The sequence below is a fragment of the Diceros bicornis genome, chromosome 11 (assembly GCF_020826845.1).
Source record: "Diceros bicornis minor isolate mBicDic1 chromosome 11, mDicBic1.mat.cur, whole genome shotgun sequence".
Lineage (NCBI taxonomy): Eukaryota > Metazoa > Chordata > Mammalia > Perissodactyla > Rhinocerotidae > Diceros > Diceros bicornis.
Window position 1 is genome coordinate 13,229,862 of NC_080750.1, and position 15,573 is coordinate 13,245,434.

Genomic DNA, 15,573 nt, shown 5'->3' on the forward strand with positions numbered 1-15,573 from the left:
AGCATACACTCTAATGCCACACACACACACACACACACACACACACACACAATACACTCTAATGCCTGTGTCCATAAGGGCTCCATGCAGCATACATTCTAATGCCACACACACACACACACACACACACAATACACTCTAATGCCTGTGTCCATAAGGGCTCCATGCAGCATACACTCTAATGCCACACACACACACACACACAATACACTCTAATGCCTGTGTCCATAAGGGCTCCATGCTGCATACACTCTAATGCCACACACACAATACACTCTAATGCCTGTGTCCATAAGGGCTCCACGTAGCATACACTCTAATGCCACACACACACACACACACACACAATACACTCTAATGCCTGTGTCCATAAGGGCTCCATGCAGCGTACACTCTAATGCCACACACACACACACACACACACACACACACACACACAATACACTCTAATGCCTGTCTCCATAAGGGCTCCACGCAGCAGTAACTTTACTTTCTACTAAAGTTGAACTGCTCACTCATCTTACAAAATGAATCTTGAAAAAGAAAGAAATGCCTAAAAATACATATTCAATATTCCAGATGTCTTGAAAGGGAAAAATAATTAGAACACATTGTCAAGGTTTTATGGAATATTTCTTGGCATCTAGAAAAGTAAGGAAAAAGAAAAATTTACAAGGCAAAGTAAAATTGTGACATAAACAGAATAACTCTCATGAGTTAAAAACATAATTAGATGAAACCTACTTGTAGACCAACTAGTTTAATGTGTTTTGTACTCTTGCCTAAAATAATGTATCAAAGGGTAAAAATTCTTTCAAAATACACTGTACTTAGGGTATTCTGTGTTCTAATACTAAAAATATAATTCTAATGGCCTAGTACCTAAATTGTCAGCCACTCTATTTAAAATGTCATTTGAGAGTTGCCACTTTTTATACTCTAAAATTATATATAGAAACTGAACCCACCTGGGCAAGGTCTCTAGGCACATCATTTAGCAAGGTGCTTGCACATTAAGAGGCCCTAGAAGAAACTTCAACCTCTTCCTGAGCGCGATTCCCCATGACATTAACTCTATGAGCCTTTAGTGGGCTTCCATGAACGTGGACAGTGAACTGCAGTAGAGCATGCTGGGTAAGGGCCCTGGGTGCCAAAGACTTAGGCTTCAACCCCAGAACTACTTCTTTCTACGAGTGAGACCTTAGGGACATTATTTTCTCTCTCTAAAACGGAGAAAATGGTATTAACCGTCACAGGGTTTTTAAGAAAAAGAAAATGATGCCTATAAAATGACAGCAGAGTCTGAGACACAGTGTTTAATACATGATAATTATTGTTTTTAAGTTAATCGAACATTAAATGGAGTGTATTTTCAAAAGTGACTTTTTTTTTGTAAAAATAAAAAGAATTCATTCAGTGGGCTTCTATGGAATAACTAGATGTTAGCCATTTGTTGCTCCTAGTTTAAAAGCACTAATTTCTCTACAGAAACACTCATAAGAAATTGTTTCAATGTTAGCATTTTCTCAAATTAGTACTGAAAAAACACAGACTCCTTAGACCAATAATTACACTTACATATGACATAATTTTCTGAATAATACATAAAGATTAAGAGCTGAACATTTAGTGGAGAAAAATAAATGCAAGAACATAACTTGTTCTTCCATTACCAGTTAGAAATTAATTTTTTTAAGAAAAATAGGTTATAGATTTGGGGGATGATTTTTTTTTCAAAAGAGCAAAGATAAAATAAAACCAGCTGACAATAAATGTGAAAAAATATACAACTAATTACTATGATGAAAACCACAGCAATATTTCATAATAACCATAATTCTAAACTAGAGAATGGTTTTAAGACTTGATAAAGCAATGCTTTAACACTCTGCTACAGGAGATTTGGGGATTAAAGTTGATCCGTTTTAGCTCCTACTCAAGGGGGGGTCACTTGGGGAAATTCTATAAGTAGGCTGATGCCTGGGCCTCCAGGATGCCCATACAGCAGGTCCCCTGAGCACTAGCATTTGGGGAGACTTGCAGGGCACCACAAACAAAACAGAGTAGAGAGTTGCAGGCCATGAATGATCCACAAAACACAACGCATTCTTGTGTTTTTAAAATCTACTATTAAAACTTCATCCCTTTTTCTTTCTCTCTAGTGCTTTTTTCATCAGTCATGTGAATCACTAAAACCAAAATTACAAAGAGTGTACTAATTTCCTGTCTGGAAAGAGATGGTTAATAACTTATATGAAAATCTGCTAAAATTATCTGTAGGAAAAATATAAAAATAATTCACATTATAACGTTAGACATTTTTTTGCTCTTGGATCCTAATTCTATACAGTTTTAGTTATGTAGTTTGCATAATTTGACCTCGATCCACTACGGGTATTTGGAAAATACTTAGAGGAAACTATTCAATCTGAGAAGTTGATAGTCTGCTCTCCTGGTGAGAATCAAGATGCTGAGAGCTGGAAGAGGTTTTAAAGCTCACTGATCAATTTCTCTGCCTTGATTCCTTATTCCCTCCCACCTCCCATTTTCAAGTGGAGGTTTGTTAACTTGAGCCAGTCACAAAGCTGGGGACAAAATCCAGAGGCCTGGCCTCCCATTCCAATCCCCTTTCCAGAACCTTACACAATCCACAAAGCTTCTGTTCAAACCATTAATAAAACTTCATCTGAAGAATGAGAAGGACACTTAAAAGTCTATAAAATTCCTGTTCTGTTCTTTTAATTCCCAGAAGAAGGGAATGACTATCAAAGTAAGTGATTATATTCAAGGCACTGATGGTTCTCAAGGTAAAATAGTAAACTACTGAAAATCACTCTAAAAAAGATACGGAAATATGCATTATTTCCTGTAAATTTCTTAAGAAGCCTATGAAGTAAATACTATTATTTCCATTTTACAGAGAAAGCAAATAAAGCACCTAAGGTCATACCCTCAGAAAGACGTAGTTCTGGGGTTGAAGCCTAAATCTATCCTTCCCAGGGCCCTTACCCACCATAAACAGAGATAAATTTTAAAGGGTTCAGAACAGGGGCTCCCAACCAAGTTGCTGTGCCAGCCCTTGGGGGCATGTGGAAATGTGTGTCACAAGGATGGGGGTGCTCCTGGCATTTGGCATCCGGGGCCCAGGGATGTTAAACATCCTGCATTGTGCTGAACAGTCTCTCACAACAAAAAAAAAGGGTCACCACCAAATGCCAATAGCATCCCCTTTGGGAAGCACTGGTTTAGATGAATAAAAGACTAACATACTATAACAGGGAGATGGGGGCACCCTCAAGCGACATCCTCCAATAACCTCTCCTCTGATGTTACACTGCGTAGTTCACTTGGGTCTGGCATGGAAAAGAAATGAATGCTCTGCCTAAAGTTACTTAGTATTTCCAAGTTTTCTCCAGTTATGAAAACATCTGAGAAGCTTATTGGGACCAAACATAAATAAAATGCATAACTGCTTCATATGGTTTTACATTCAAATTTGACCAAGAATTGGAAGAGACACGTTTTGTAATTTTCCACGCATTCAGAATCACATGTATGAGAAATGTTCTTTTAAGGAAAACCTACTTATATCTGAAAGAAAACATCATAACTGAAATCTATGCTGTAAATATGTAATTGACTTGCTTTGCGGCTTAGATACGGGAGAGACTGGACTAGACTGGCATTTCTCAATCTGAGGTCTCAGAAGCCCCAAGAGTCCAAAACAAATACGTTTTGAAGATCTGTACTTTTCTATGAAAATGAAAGTTTGTGTTTTCACACTGATGACAATTAAAACCAAAAAAGGCAAAAGAAGTAAACTTTAAATGACTGGGTTGACCACCTTATAACCAGGTACTGTCCTGCAATTTTAGTGGTCAGGTTTATAATTGTGTTTACAGTCACACTGTAGCCCAGTGGTTCTGGGATAAGGAGAAAATAAAAGAGGTAAATTTAATACGCAAATGTGCTTTTAAACCAAGTAAAAACCAAAAGCTGGTATGCTGTGCCTGAGAATAAAAGTTTCCTGATTCTTCACACAGAGACCCAGTGGGAGAAGTGGACGATGCATCACAGGGCAGCCGTAGCAAAGGCGAACTGACCTCACCAGACCCTTCACTGGGCAGTCAGGGCCACGTTCACTTTGCAAGGGTGATTTAGTGAACGCTGTCAATTTGCATTTGGCAGGAGTTTTACCATTTTATTCATAATTAACTTATAAATTTATTTTGGTATTACAGTTGCATAAATGCTGTAAGTATGATTAAATTATACCTACTCTTAAGAATTCCACATTTAACTAACATTAAAATAAAAGAAAGCCCACACTAAGTACGGTAGGTATCTGGAACCTCTGGCTGTGCCCTCATCGCTTTCTTTTGGGAATTCCCCCTCCCCCAATGACATATCACACTATGGGTTACCTGTCCCAAAAAAGTAGTGCGACAACCCTATTCTTCTGGACACAATGATTGCTACAGAGCAGACACATGACCCAAACAAGGCCAGAGTACTTTTGAGAGGACTGATATGGATAAGAAGGTACTTCTCTAACATTAGAAGTTTAAGACCCACATAAACCTGCCAAGAAGAAACTTTTCCAGCACATGAAGAAAGCATGCAGGAGAATAAAACCAACACAGCATAGGGCCAAAACATGGATGGATGGATAGGTGGATGCATGGATGGATGAAGGAAGGAAGGAAGAATGAATGGATGGAAAAATGGATGGATGGACTGAAGGAAGGACTGATAGATTAGCTAGATACAGAGACAGACAGACAGACTCTTGACAAGATTATTCGATCAGCTGAATTTCACAGCCAAACCAATCCCCAGGTACTTCAATTATGTGAGTCAATTTTGTATGAGTTTAAGTTGGGTTTCTGTCACTTGTGACCAAAAGCTTTCTAACTAATATACTGGAGATCAATAAGAATGTCTTTAAAGGAGAACGTTACTTAAGTTTGAGAAACACTGGATTACATGATCCCCTCTAACTTTAAAGCTCAAAGATCCTGTGTGTGTATTAATTATTTTATCAGCTTCAAAGTTTTGGATCTTTTCTCTTCTTATAACCTCAGCACAGGTATTCAACAGAAAGTAGACCTCATTATTCTTATTTTTTTATAGTTATCACTAGGGATATGATATCAGATGGGGATCTTTTCTCTCCCAAGTTTAGATGTAATAAAATTATTCAGAGAAGATAATTTGCAAAAAATTAATCTTACTTTACAATTCAGACTCCAGGGAAAAATCTCAAAGAATACAGAAGCTAACAACGGCACAGAAGACTCTAAAAAGCATGTTCACTACAAACTACAAACCAGAAAGGGGAGGGAAAAAAAAAATAATATATATATATATAAAGGCTTTTTAAAAGCTTTTTAGAATACTTATCAAAACGATTCTTTGTGTGCGTGTGTGTAAGGAAGATCAGCCCTGAGCTAACATCCGATGCCAATTCTCCTCTTTTTTGCCAAGGAAGATTGGCCCTGGGCTAACATCCATGCCCATCTTCCTCTACTTTATATGGGGCGCAGCCACAGCATGGCTTGACAAGCAGTGGGTCGGTGCGCGCCTGGGATTCGAACCTTCGAACCCTGGGCCAACGCAGTGGAGCGAGCGCACTTAACCGCTATACCAAGTGGCCCCTCAAAATGATTCTTATGAACTTAACATTCAGGTTGCTTTACCTGCCTTAAACATTTGGTTGGCAACATGTATAAATTCCTACCAATTAGAGAAAATGAATAAAGCACTTACATTGTGGAAAAAATATATATAATTTAAAATAAAATGAGAATACTGAGTCAGTAAATAAGATTACAGAGTTAAATATCAAACAAATGACTCATGCAGAAAGACTTTCTTCAATTTTTATTCCTAGGTATGCAGTTCACAGGCACTCTTTACTGAGAACCTGACATAACAGATATCTCCAAGGCCACATCAATCAGCTGTAACACTGATCAACTGAATTTCCATCTGTCCAGCTAAACTAATTTGATAGGAAGTCCTGCAAAGTCGGTAGCTAGTCTGCATCCTAAATTCAGTAATTAGTCATCTTTCAACCCTCCACTATCAATCAACTCAGTGATTTATTTAATTGCTCTGCAGTCTTTACTAAAGCCTTTTATCCTAGGAAGAGGTTTTTATCCTTCAGTCAGCTCTGAGAACAAAGAACAAATCTAACTCCATACAACAGTTACAGGTTTAATAAATTATTAGGTTGAAAAATGTTTGGGGGATAAACTAATAAATACTGAGCACTTCTGATTATTAGCCTTTTCAATTATGAAACAAATCTTTCTCAAGCATTACTAAAAGGCACTAGGAAGTTCAAGCAAAGTTCTAAGTGCATTTGTGTTTTCAAATTCAGAGGAAGAGGAGCATCTTAGTAAGACACGTTCTCTGCCATCAGATGAAGGGTGAAGATACAAACTTGACCCAGACAACTTGAAAGCAGTCTCCAATATTTTAAAAGAAATAATGTCAGAGACCAGAGTCCAATCATCTATTTAGTTGGAATTATTTACAAAGGAAATTTTGTTACACAGCATAATCAAAATGCTAAAAATTGCTCATCTTTAGGTGCTGAAGACATGACCTTGTGAAAATATTGGTGATTTCTACAGATCTTCCAATCACAAACTGAAACAAAAAAAGCTACTGAATTGTACTACAAGCCTATTTAAGTTTGTGTTACAATAAGCAAACAGAGATATCCATCTATGTTTGCGACTGCATTAATTCTACCACATTTTTAGGAATCATGATCTTGTACTGCAAGATCTGAATGGATCTGTATTTGAAACCTTGAGAACATTAGAGAAAGAAGGGCAATGAGAAACATCATTTTAGGGTCTCCTACAGATTCTTCTAGAGGGGAAGAATTCCATCCACACGAATACTTTTAGGGCACTAAAGGCTGCTTAGAGCTGGCTATATGGATCCTGGTTATAAACAATACAAGCAAAAAAGGCCAATATTGCACCAGCAGAAAAATATTATAAATAATATCAAAGTCAGACTGAGTCAATACCCACAGTTTTATCTTCAACACTAGTGACTGCTTAACATAATATGCTTAACAAACCATTTGTCTGAAAATTGTGAAAAGTTTATGTTCCTATATAATTATAGAAATTAATTTTTAAAAGCATATAGCAATATTTATTTTATATCCATCATCTGATTTTAATATAAATATCTTGCAAATAAAAGTGTTGCAACTTTTAGAGATGAGAAAAAAATTACCAAGGAAAAAAAACAAAGAAAGAATCCCAAACACAGGACCTGCAACCTCAACTAATTCAGCACAGCCCTGCAGCGTCAAATAAAAAGTCTATCCTAGAAGACTACACGGGAGTGTAAAACTCCCGGACTTTGATCCAAGCGGTCATAAAAACCTGTCCTCACTTAATATCTCCTATTTCCAGTATATGCCAAATATTCTTAAGCTTTTGCCTAGTACAAAACAAAGCAAGAAAAAGTCAATCATGTTCCCCCACCATACTAAATGACCTAAAATATCACCCACAGCCACAGAGCTGATTAGTAACTAATGAAAGGTAACATGATTTTAATATGCTGTCAAGAAGAACAACAGTGGTTAAGTGGCATTAGCAGGGAAGGCTGCATTTGTGAACACACTAGCACTAAGAGCCCTTAATTAACACTGTATCTCGGGCCTGCAGGACTGCAAAGTTGTCTCCGACAGTGAGGGTGGGAGTTTTCCATAAGTTGTGGTTACTAGTCTCAAATTCATTTTTATGCCAGTAGATTATGTTATGACTTGTTCAACTGACTCTCTCAAATTCACATAAACAGGCTGTGATTACTAAACACCATCTATTCTAGGCTCCAAACTATACCTTTTAATGAGGTGCTTAGCTCTATATTTGAAGATAGTTACAGGAAACAATGTAATATAGCAGCATAACTGTGTTCAAGGTCAACCAAAATTCACAGGTGTTTACATGAGAATTTAGGAATGCCAGAACCTTCATTCTGTTCAGTAACTACTATTGAGTGCAGATCATTCAGTCTGGGGAGAGGATCGAGAATGCATGAATGCTGAACCACAACAATTAAATCAAATAATGTAGAAACAGTTCCATCAACACGCCTGTTTACAGGCACAGATGGCCAATCTAAGTGAATCCAAATTTATTTCAAATCTTAAAACATGCCAAATGCCTCTACAGAACTTGCATCGTTTCATCGGTTTCCTGCATCACATACAGTATTCATTTACACTTACTAAGTGTAACAAAAGGGAAAAAAGCAAAGCAATGTGAGCTTCTAGTTAAAAAAAAAATCAGCTGTAAAGTTAAAATGTCTACAATAAGTTTGTATCACAACCATGTGAATCCCACTGGCTTTAGCCATTCTGCACTTTTATCATCAACTAACGTCCAAACTCTCGTTCTTAAGTCTCCAGTAAATGCCACCGAACGTAAGCCCAAACTGGAATGTTGTTTCCTGAAGAACCTCAGGGTACACACAAACTCTCAGATTGTCTTCTCTGCAGTGACAACCTTCAGTACTTTATAACTCCTAAAATTGAAGGCCTGTACTACTCTTAAATATTTTACACTTTCGCTTTCCAACTTATAGGCCACATAAACTTTTAGGAACACATATGCACACACACACATATATCATAGAAAGTGTTCAGCCTGTTGTCAACATCAATTATAACATAAAGACCCTAACTGAAAAAAGTACACAGGGTCTCAGATGATCCAGATTTTACACTGAGCAGTGTAATTTTGAGAACTAGAATTTTAATCCTATGCTACTTGGGAGAAAAAGTAATGTGAAAAGAAATGTAACAACTCTCCATTTGTATTCCAATAAAATGTTACTTTCAATATTTTGGCAGCAAGGGTACTACTTATCTATGACTAGTTAAAAACTACCACCAAACAATCCCAAGTTTATGTCTTTAAAGGGAGAGGGGAGAAAAAAGGAAAGGACATTTATGCTGATACATAAAACAACTTTTTTCTTTCAACTTAATAATCTGCCTAAAGAACACCTCCAGAGAACAGCCACACACACTTAAAAACTCAGCCCAATTCTCTGCCCACTCCCCGTTCTGTGCGCTAGAATTCACCGAGGGCAGAGATGGAAGTGTATGGGGGTGAAAGAAAGTGGGGACAGATGGCCTCGGGGTACCAGGTGACATCTGAACACTGTCGCCCCCAGCAATCAGTAATTCCAGACCTAGATGGCCTTAGCGCCTCGCCCCAAACTCGCAGAAAAGTGGCCTTTGAAAAGAAACCACTTCCCTTTCAGGGTTCATCCTCTGGTCGCTCCAGACCTAGGATTTTGAAGGAACAAGGCGAAATCGGGGAAGAGGATTTAAAAAGGAGGGCGGAGTAATTAAACAGAAGAGATAAGATTTGTCCCGAAGCGGTGGCCTCTATCCAAAAACCCCGAAAGTGATCAAATCGACACCAACTCGTTAGGAGAAACAGGGTTAAAAAGAGCCCCATCTAAGATCCCAAAGTAACACATCCGCAAGACAGTAAAGGAAGACAGAAATATCACACACTCCATATTCAATGAAACAGCGCCCCACCGGTGTGACCCGAGCCACTACCCCGCACCCGGCCCCCGCCGCGCCCGCGGGGAAAGTGGGACGGGGGGATGCTGAAGGAAATACCTTGTTTTGTCTCCAAAAGGCAACATAGCAAACGTGGGAAGTTCGAGGTGCAGATCAAGCGGCCCCGGCGGCCCCTGGACTCTAGAAGGCGCCGAGGGACAACGACGTGCCCAGGTGAGGCCGGTGACTCAAGCCAGGTCCCCTACCGCCCGCGCCGCCGCCCGCCGCCGCCCGCTCGCCCCGCGCTGCGCCGCCCCCTGGCGGGGAGCGCCCGGCAGAGCCGAGGCCGCGCGCCGGCGGGTGGGAGCCCCGGCCGGCTCCTCCACCATCACCGCCCCGCGCGCGTCTCCCGGGCGGCCGAGGCGGCCAGCGCTGGCTGCCCGACGGCCGCTGCCCCGAGCCGGCGGCGGCGAGGCTCGGGACCCTTCTCCGAAGGCGTGCGTCCTCGAGTCAGCGCGCAGTAGCCTTGCCCGCGCCCCGGCTTCGCACCGACGACTCGGGCTTCGGGGGACCCGCCTGCCACGCACTCTCCGCTCCACCGTCCTCGGCCCCCGGCCTCAGGCTCAGTTCCTCCCCAACTCCCGGCGAGCGTTTCCCACGCGCGCCCCGATTGCCCGCTGCGCCGCTGCCTCCCAGGGGACGGGCTCCCTCCTCTCCGCCCTCCGCCGTGGCCGCCCCGGCGCTTGGCTCTCGACCAGGAAGGGCCGGCCTCTGGGGTCACCTGGGGCCGCGCGGGACCCGCCAGCCCCCGGGGTCCGCTCCCCGCCGCGCCTCCCCCGCGCCCTTTGTGTGCGCGCCGCGATCCCCTCCGCCCAGCCCTTTCGGCGGCGCCGCCTTGGGCGCAAGAGCGAGTGGAAGGAGGCGTGCGGGACAATCGGGGGACTGGAAGGGGGCAAAAGGCACTCACTCTGGGAGGGTTCCGGCATGTTGCTGCCTCTGGGCTTCCTTGTGGTCTCGCCCCTTCCCCGGCTTCCCCGCCCCGCCAGGGCCGGGGCGAGGGGGACGGAGGAGGAGCGGAGCCACTGGGACCGAGTTGGAAATGGTGCTTCCGGAGCTGCAGGGAAGGGGCTCAAAAACTGTTTTGGTTTCGCTAAGGAGATTTAGGGGAACCAGGAGGCTAGAGAAAGGCTGGAGGAAGGCCCGGGAGCACGGCTGTTATGAAAATAATCTTCCTCCCAGGGAATACCAAGGCGGTCAGGGATCGGGGGGTCGGCACGTACATTTTGGTATTAGAACTTTGTGAGCAAGTTGGATCGAATCCTAAGCTTGGGTTTTTCGACTGTACTCGCCTTAAAGTCGAGGTCCCTATACCGTAACAGGACCAGGGACCTACTTCAAAAGCGAAGGGCCTGGGAACGATGTTGTTGAATGGTGAACGAAAGGGAAAATGCAAAAGGGGAGAGAGATCAGCCCCAGGTCACGCTCCGCGCCCCGGCCGGGTCTTCCGTGGGTCCTCTTCTTACCTGGTGGCTTTCCTAACAAAGTAAGAGAAGGTAAAGTCCCAGTGATCGTCCAGCCAGGCTTCCACTGAGTCCTGGTCCCGCTGCTGCGGCGGCGGCGCAGAGCCGAGGCCGGCCCGCTCCATGATGGGCGCAGCGCGTCTCTGCGGCTGGCTGGCGCTGGTTTTCCACCCCAGCTGGGGTCCCTCCCTCGGAGCAGCAGGCTTCTGCCTCGAGACCCTCCCCCTTCGTCTTGCTCCAGTCCGGCCAGCTTTCGGGGAAGCCGCTCGGGCACCGGGCCAGCCCCCTGCCCCGCCCCGCCTCTCCCAGTCCTCACGGCTCCCAGGTGTGGCGGGTGGGGTCCGGCGCAGCAGCCCGGCGCCCTCCCTGGGGTCCGGCCGAGACTGGCTCTCGCAGTCTCTCGAGTCCCCCGATTCCGAGGCGGCTGCGGCGGCGACTGGCAAGCTCTCCGGAAGCCAAGTGGCCACGGCTAGCAGGAGGCCATGCGGCCGCTGGGGTGCGCTGTGTGCCAAGGCGGCTCCGGGGAGCGCGCAAAGGTGACTGTGGTGTGTTCTCAGTGTCCCACTCTGGGAAAGGGAAGGTCGCGATGTGGAGACCCATCCCAAGCCCAGAAAGCGGGAGCTAGGGGAAGTTTCGCCCCAAAGTGAGAGGTGGTGCTAGCTTGGGCGCTTTTCCTCGGGCCTGGGAGAACAATGACTGTCCCGCCTCGCTTTCCTCCAGCCTGGCGCTCCGGTCTGCGAGGAGTGGGGACCGACCTCCCTCGGAGCCCAGCCAGCGCGGTGGCTCAAAGCGCCCAGCCACCGACCGCGTCCGAGGAAGGACAGTTGGGCGTGTGCCACCAAGACGGATTCGCGAGTCTGGGTGGGTAACTTCCAATAAAGCCATTCCCGTGCTAATGTTAATAAGAACAACAATAATAATCATTATAAATTAAGTGCCTTTGCATCAAACACCCCCTTTTCGTGACTGGAAAAAGATTTTCTGGAAAAAGAAAAAGGTAAATTGAAATAATCATAGATGGTTTGTGAATGAAGTCAGAAAACAAGGGCACCTCTGTCCAATTAGGGTAACCTGAGAGCACTGGTGCTACCCCTGTACAGAGCAGAACAGCCAGTTAGCCCAATTTAAATTAATTCGTCATTTATATTTAACTGGAATTAACATAGACACACAAACACACACACACACCAAAAAATGTATCCCTATAAAAGAGATCAGACTTGCTACTCTGTTTTGTCCCATCCCTGTCATGTTTTACAAGAAGGAACTGGTGTCTTCCTTTGCTTTGTCCTCATCCCCAGATCCCTGTCCCGCATTTGCAGTCTTAGGATGGTATTTTGCAATGACCTAATTTTTTTGGCAGAATTAAATCTGGAGTTGTGTGTTTCACAACGTGTGAACAACACCATTAGCAGTGATATACCAAAAGTAATTGAGCTGACATACTTTCAACAAACTCCTTTCAAAACATTCTTGGCAAGAATATAAGACATTACTCACTACATAGAAACACGTAATTAAATTGATAATATGAGAAGGTTAAAAAATGTCCTCCATTCCTCCAATGCAATGATTTATCTTTCCTGCATTAAAGAATTGTCCTTTGGTAACTTCATTTTCTCTGGAACTTTGCTGTTGCTTTCTCCTCAGTGCTCAGTTCTCCCCTGTGGAAATTCATGCATTTCTTCTAACAGGAAGTCAATTATAATTTAAAACTCCACTTACCTACTAAAAATGGAGTCCATTTTTGGCTTGAATTGTTTGCTTTGTTTGGCTATCTTGATTAAACAAACAGGCTCTATCCAAATGGCCTTTTTTCTCTCCCAACCTGAAAGGGTTAAATTATCAGAAATTAGGAAGGTTTCTAAAAAAAATTACTGCAAGAAAAACAATCCATGGATTTTCCCATCAGTGAGTCTTAATTCCATGTGGTGTAGATGGTGGATTGGGGGTTACTGCAAAACCTTTTACCTGAGGTGAGCATATCACAAGGGATATGCTCTAGAATGCTCTAGAAAGCTCAGAGAAAGTTGGTAACAATACCTCTTGTAATTTTAAAGTACTTAAAGGTAAGTGTATTTTGAACCGGCCTCACCCTGGCTTCTTGGTTTTTAGCTCCATTGTATTCGATCCCAATTTGCTCGATTATTTTATGTTTTTAACTTATTGGTATGGATTGCTCTAAGCATCTCAAATTTTGTTTCAGAATGAGTTGAAGAATAAGTAAATAATAAATATTACCAGAAAATCACTTGAAAAATGCTGTTAATGCTGTTTATAACAAACAAATGTGACTTAACAGAAAGCCCTCCAGTGCATTCCCATTGTACTAGAATAAAACCCAAACTCTCTAATATGGCTTACAAAGTTCTACATGAATGGCTTTTACCTACCTCTGCTGTTAAAGGGTTTGGTCGTACAACTAGAAAAAACAAACAAAACGATGGCTGATCAAATTCCTTTTCCCAAAAAGAGAACACAAATGATAAGAGTCATAACATCTTTCCTGCCTTGCCTTGTTTTTTCCCCCAAATACCACACAGTATCTTCTGCTCCCTTGCAGCAATCCTGTGTATTCTAGGCTTGAGAAAATTGAGTAAATACATTTGCACATATAATGGGATCAGGTTTCTCACTGTTGAAGGGGTAAGACTAGAAGGTACATTGTGGTGTTGCAATGCAATTGGAGGTTAAAAATTCGATGTGTGTATGTATGTGTGTATGTCTGTGGGGAAATCCCACATAACAAGGAAATGCAGGCAGCTTCTAAGAGCTATGGGCAGCCTCTAGCTGACAGCCTACAAGGAGCTCTGGCCAGCAAGATAATGAATCCCTCAGTCTTATAACTACAAGGAACTGAATTCTCCCCAACAACCTCAGTGAGCTCAGATATTTCCCCAGTTAAGCCTCAGATGAGACCACAATCCCAGCCCATACATTAATTGCAGCCTTGTGAGATGCTAAGCAGAAGACATCATAATTATTTACTTCATAATATTGAGTCCTACAATCCATGAACATAGTACACTTATCCATTTATTCCAGTCTTTTAAAATTTCTCCCAGCAATGTCTTGTAGTTTTTAGTGTATATGTCTTGCATATATTTTGTTAAATTTATCTATATATATATTCCAGCTCTGTCACTGAGAGGTACTAGAAGCAATGATGTTCCAGTAACAATGAGTACACTTAGTACCCAGATTTTGGTTTCTAAATACCATTCTCCACTTTAAAAGAAACCAGGAGTCTTTGGAGAAAAAATTCCAGGTCTAGGACAGGGAAAGCACAAGATGTGCCTGGAAATTTCTGTTTTGCCAGAAAATAAAAAAGGCTTAAAAATGAGGCAACATACCAGAAGGACAGAAGATATATCTGAAGGGGGCTTCTAATTTATAAATCTGGAGCAATTGGAATATCAAAATATATAATAATAGTAACAAATTATAAACCATTGGCTAAAGTAAGAAACTGTGATTCTATATTGATATAAATAGATAACTAGATAAGTAAATAAATAGAAGAGAAGGGACTATTCCTTACAGTAGAATGCCAAGTACTAAATATAAAAGGAATCATGTAGTTGGAAAATCATTAACAGTTTCTAAAACTAATAGCTGAGAGTTTGATGATGAATGGGATATTGACATAGTCTTAAAGTCTATCCTCACAAGTTACATATTAGTTACCATGGGAAAATAGTATCTTTACAACAAAGAGAGCTTGTGGATACCTCTCTAACCAAGCAATCAATTAAATATCACTTATATTGTGATAAACCAACCATATGTACCTTTTAATAGGATATACTGAGAAGGACTCAACATCACTTCTGTATTATTCCTGCCAAAAAATCTGAATCTAATCATGAGGATTAGATTGAGGGATTTCCACATACACACACCCAGATTGAAGAACTTTCTACAAAATAACTGGCCTGTATGCTTCAAAGATTTCAAGGTCAAGAAAGACAAAGAAAGACTGAGGAGCTATTAGTTATTTATTGCTATGTAACAATATTACCACAATTTTTGTGGCTTAAAGCAACACACATTCATTATGTCTCAGTTTCTGTGAATGAGTCCGGCCTCAGCTGAACTAGGTCTTCTGCTCTGGGGGGTTTCACAAGGCAATCAAGGTGTGGGTCAGAGCTGCAGTCTCCTCTGAGGGTCACCTGGAGAAGGATCCAAGTTCCACTCAGGCTATTGACAGAACTCAGTTCCTTGCGATTGTAAAACTGAGGGATTCTTTTACTTGCTGGCTTCTAGCCCTCTCTGCTTCTAGAAGCCGCCTTCAGTTCCTCACCACATGGAATTCCCCAACATGGCCACTTGCTTCCTTGAAGCCAGCAAGGAAGAGAGCCTCCAGCAAGACGGGCACTATAATCTTATGTAACAGAATCACACAGTCACATACACATAATCGCACACATCCCATCACCTTCGCCTTATTCCCTTTGTTGGAACAAAGTCAAATCCTGCCCTCACACAAGAGAA

At 42.3% G+C, this 15,573-nt stretch overlaps 1 protein-coding gene across 3 annotated transcripts in view; it reads right to left on the reverse strand.

Moving 5' to 3' along the window:
* The window catches only part of PDE5A (phosphodiesterase 5A), a 131,802-nt gene extending 120,318 nt beyond the window's left edge, over positions 1–11,484 (reverse strand). Inside the window, exon 1 of one of the 3 annotated variants that reach the window (XM_058549977.1) lies at positions 11,083–11,484. In XM_058549977.1, the coding sequence (XP_058405960.1) occupies positions 11,083–11,204 (122 nt within the window). In that variant the 5' untranslated portion in view covers positions 11,205–11,484. Of the gene's footprint in view, positions 1–9,679; positions 9,782–10,526; positions 10,978–11,082 lie in introns of those variants that run through there. The other 2 variants (XM_058549979.1, XM_058549978.1) reach the window with 2 other exon arrangements.
* Positions 11,485–15,573: the final 4,089 nt, after the last annotated feature.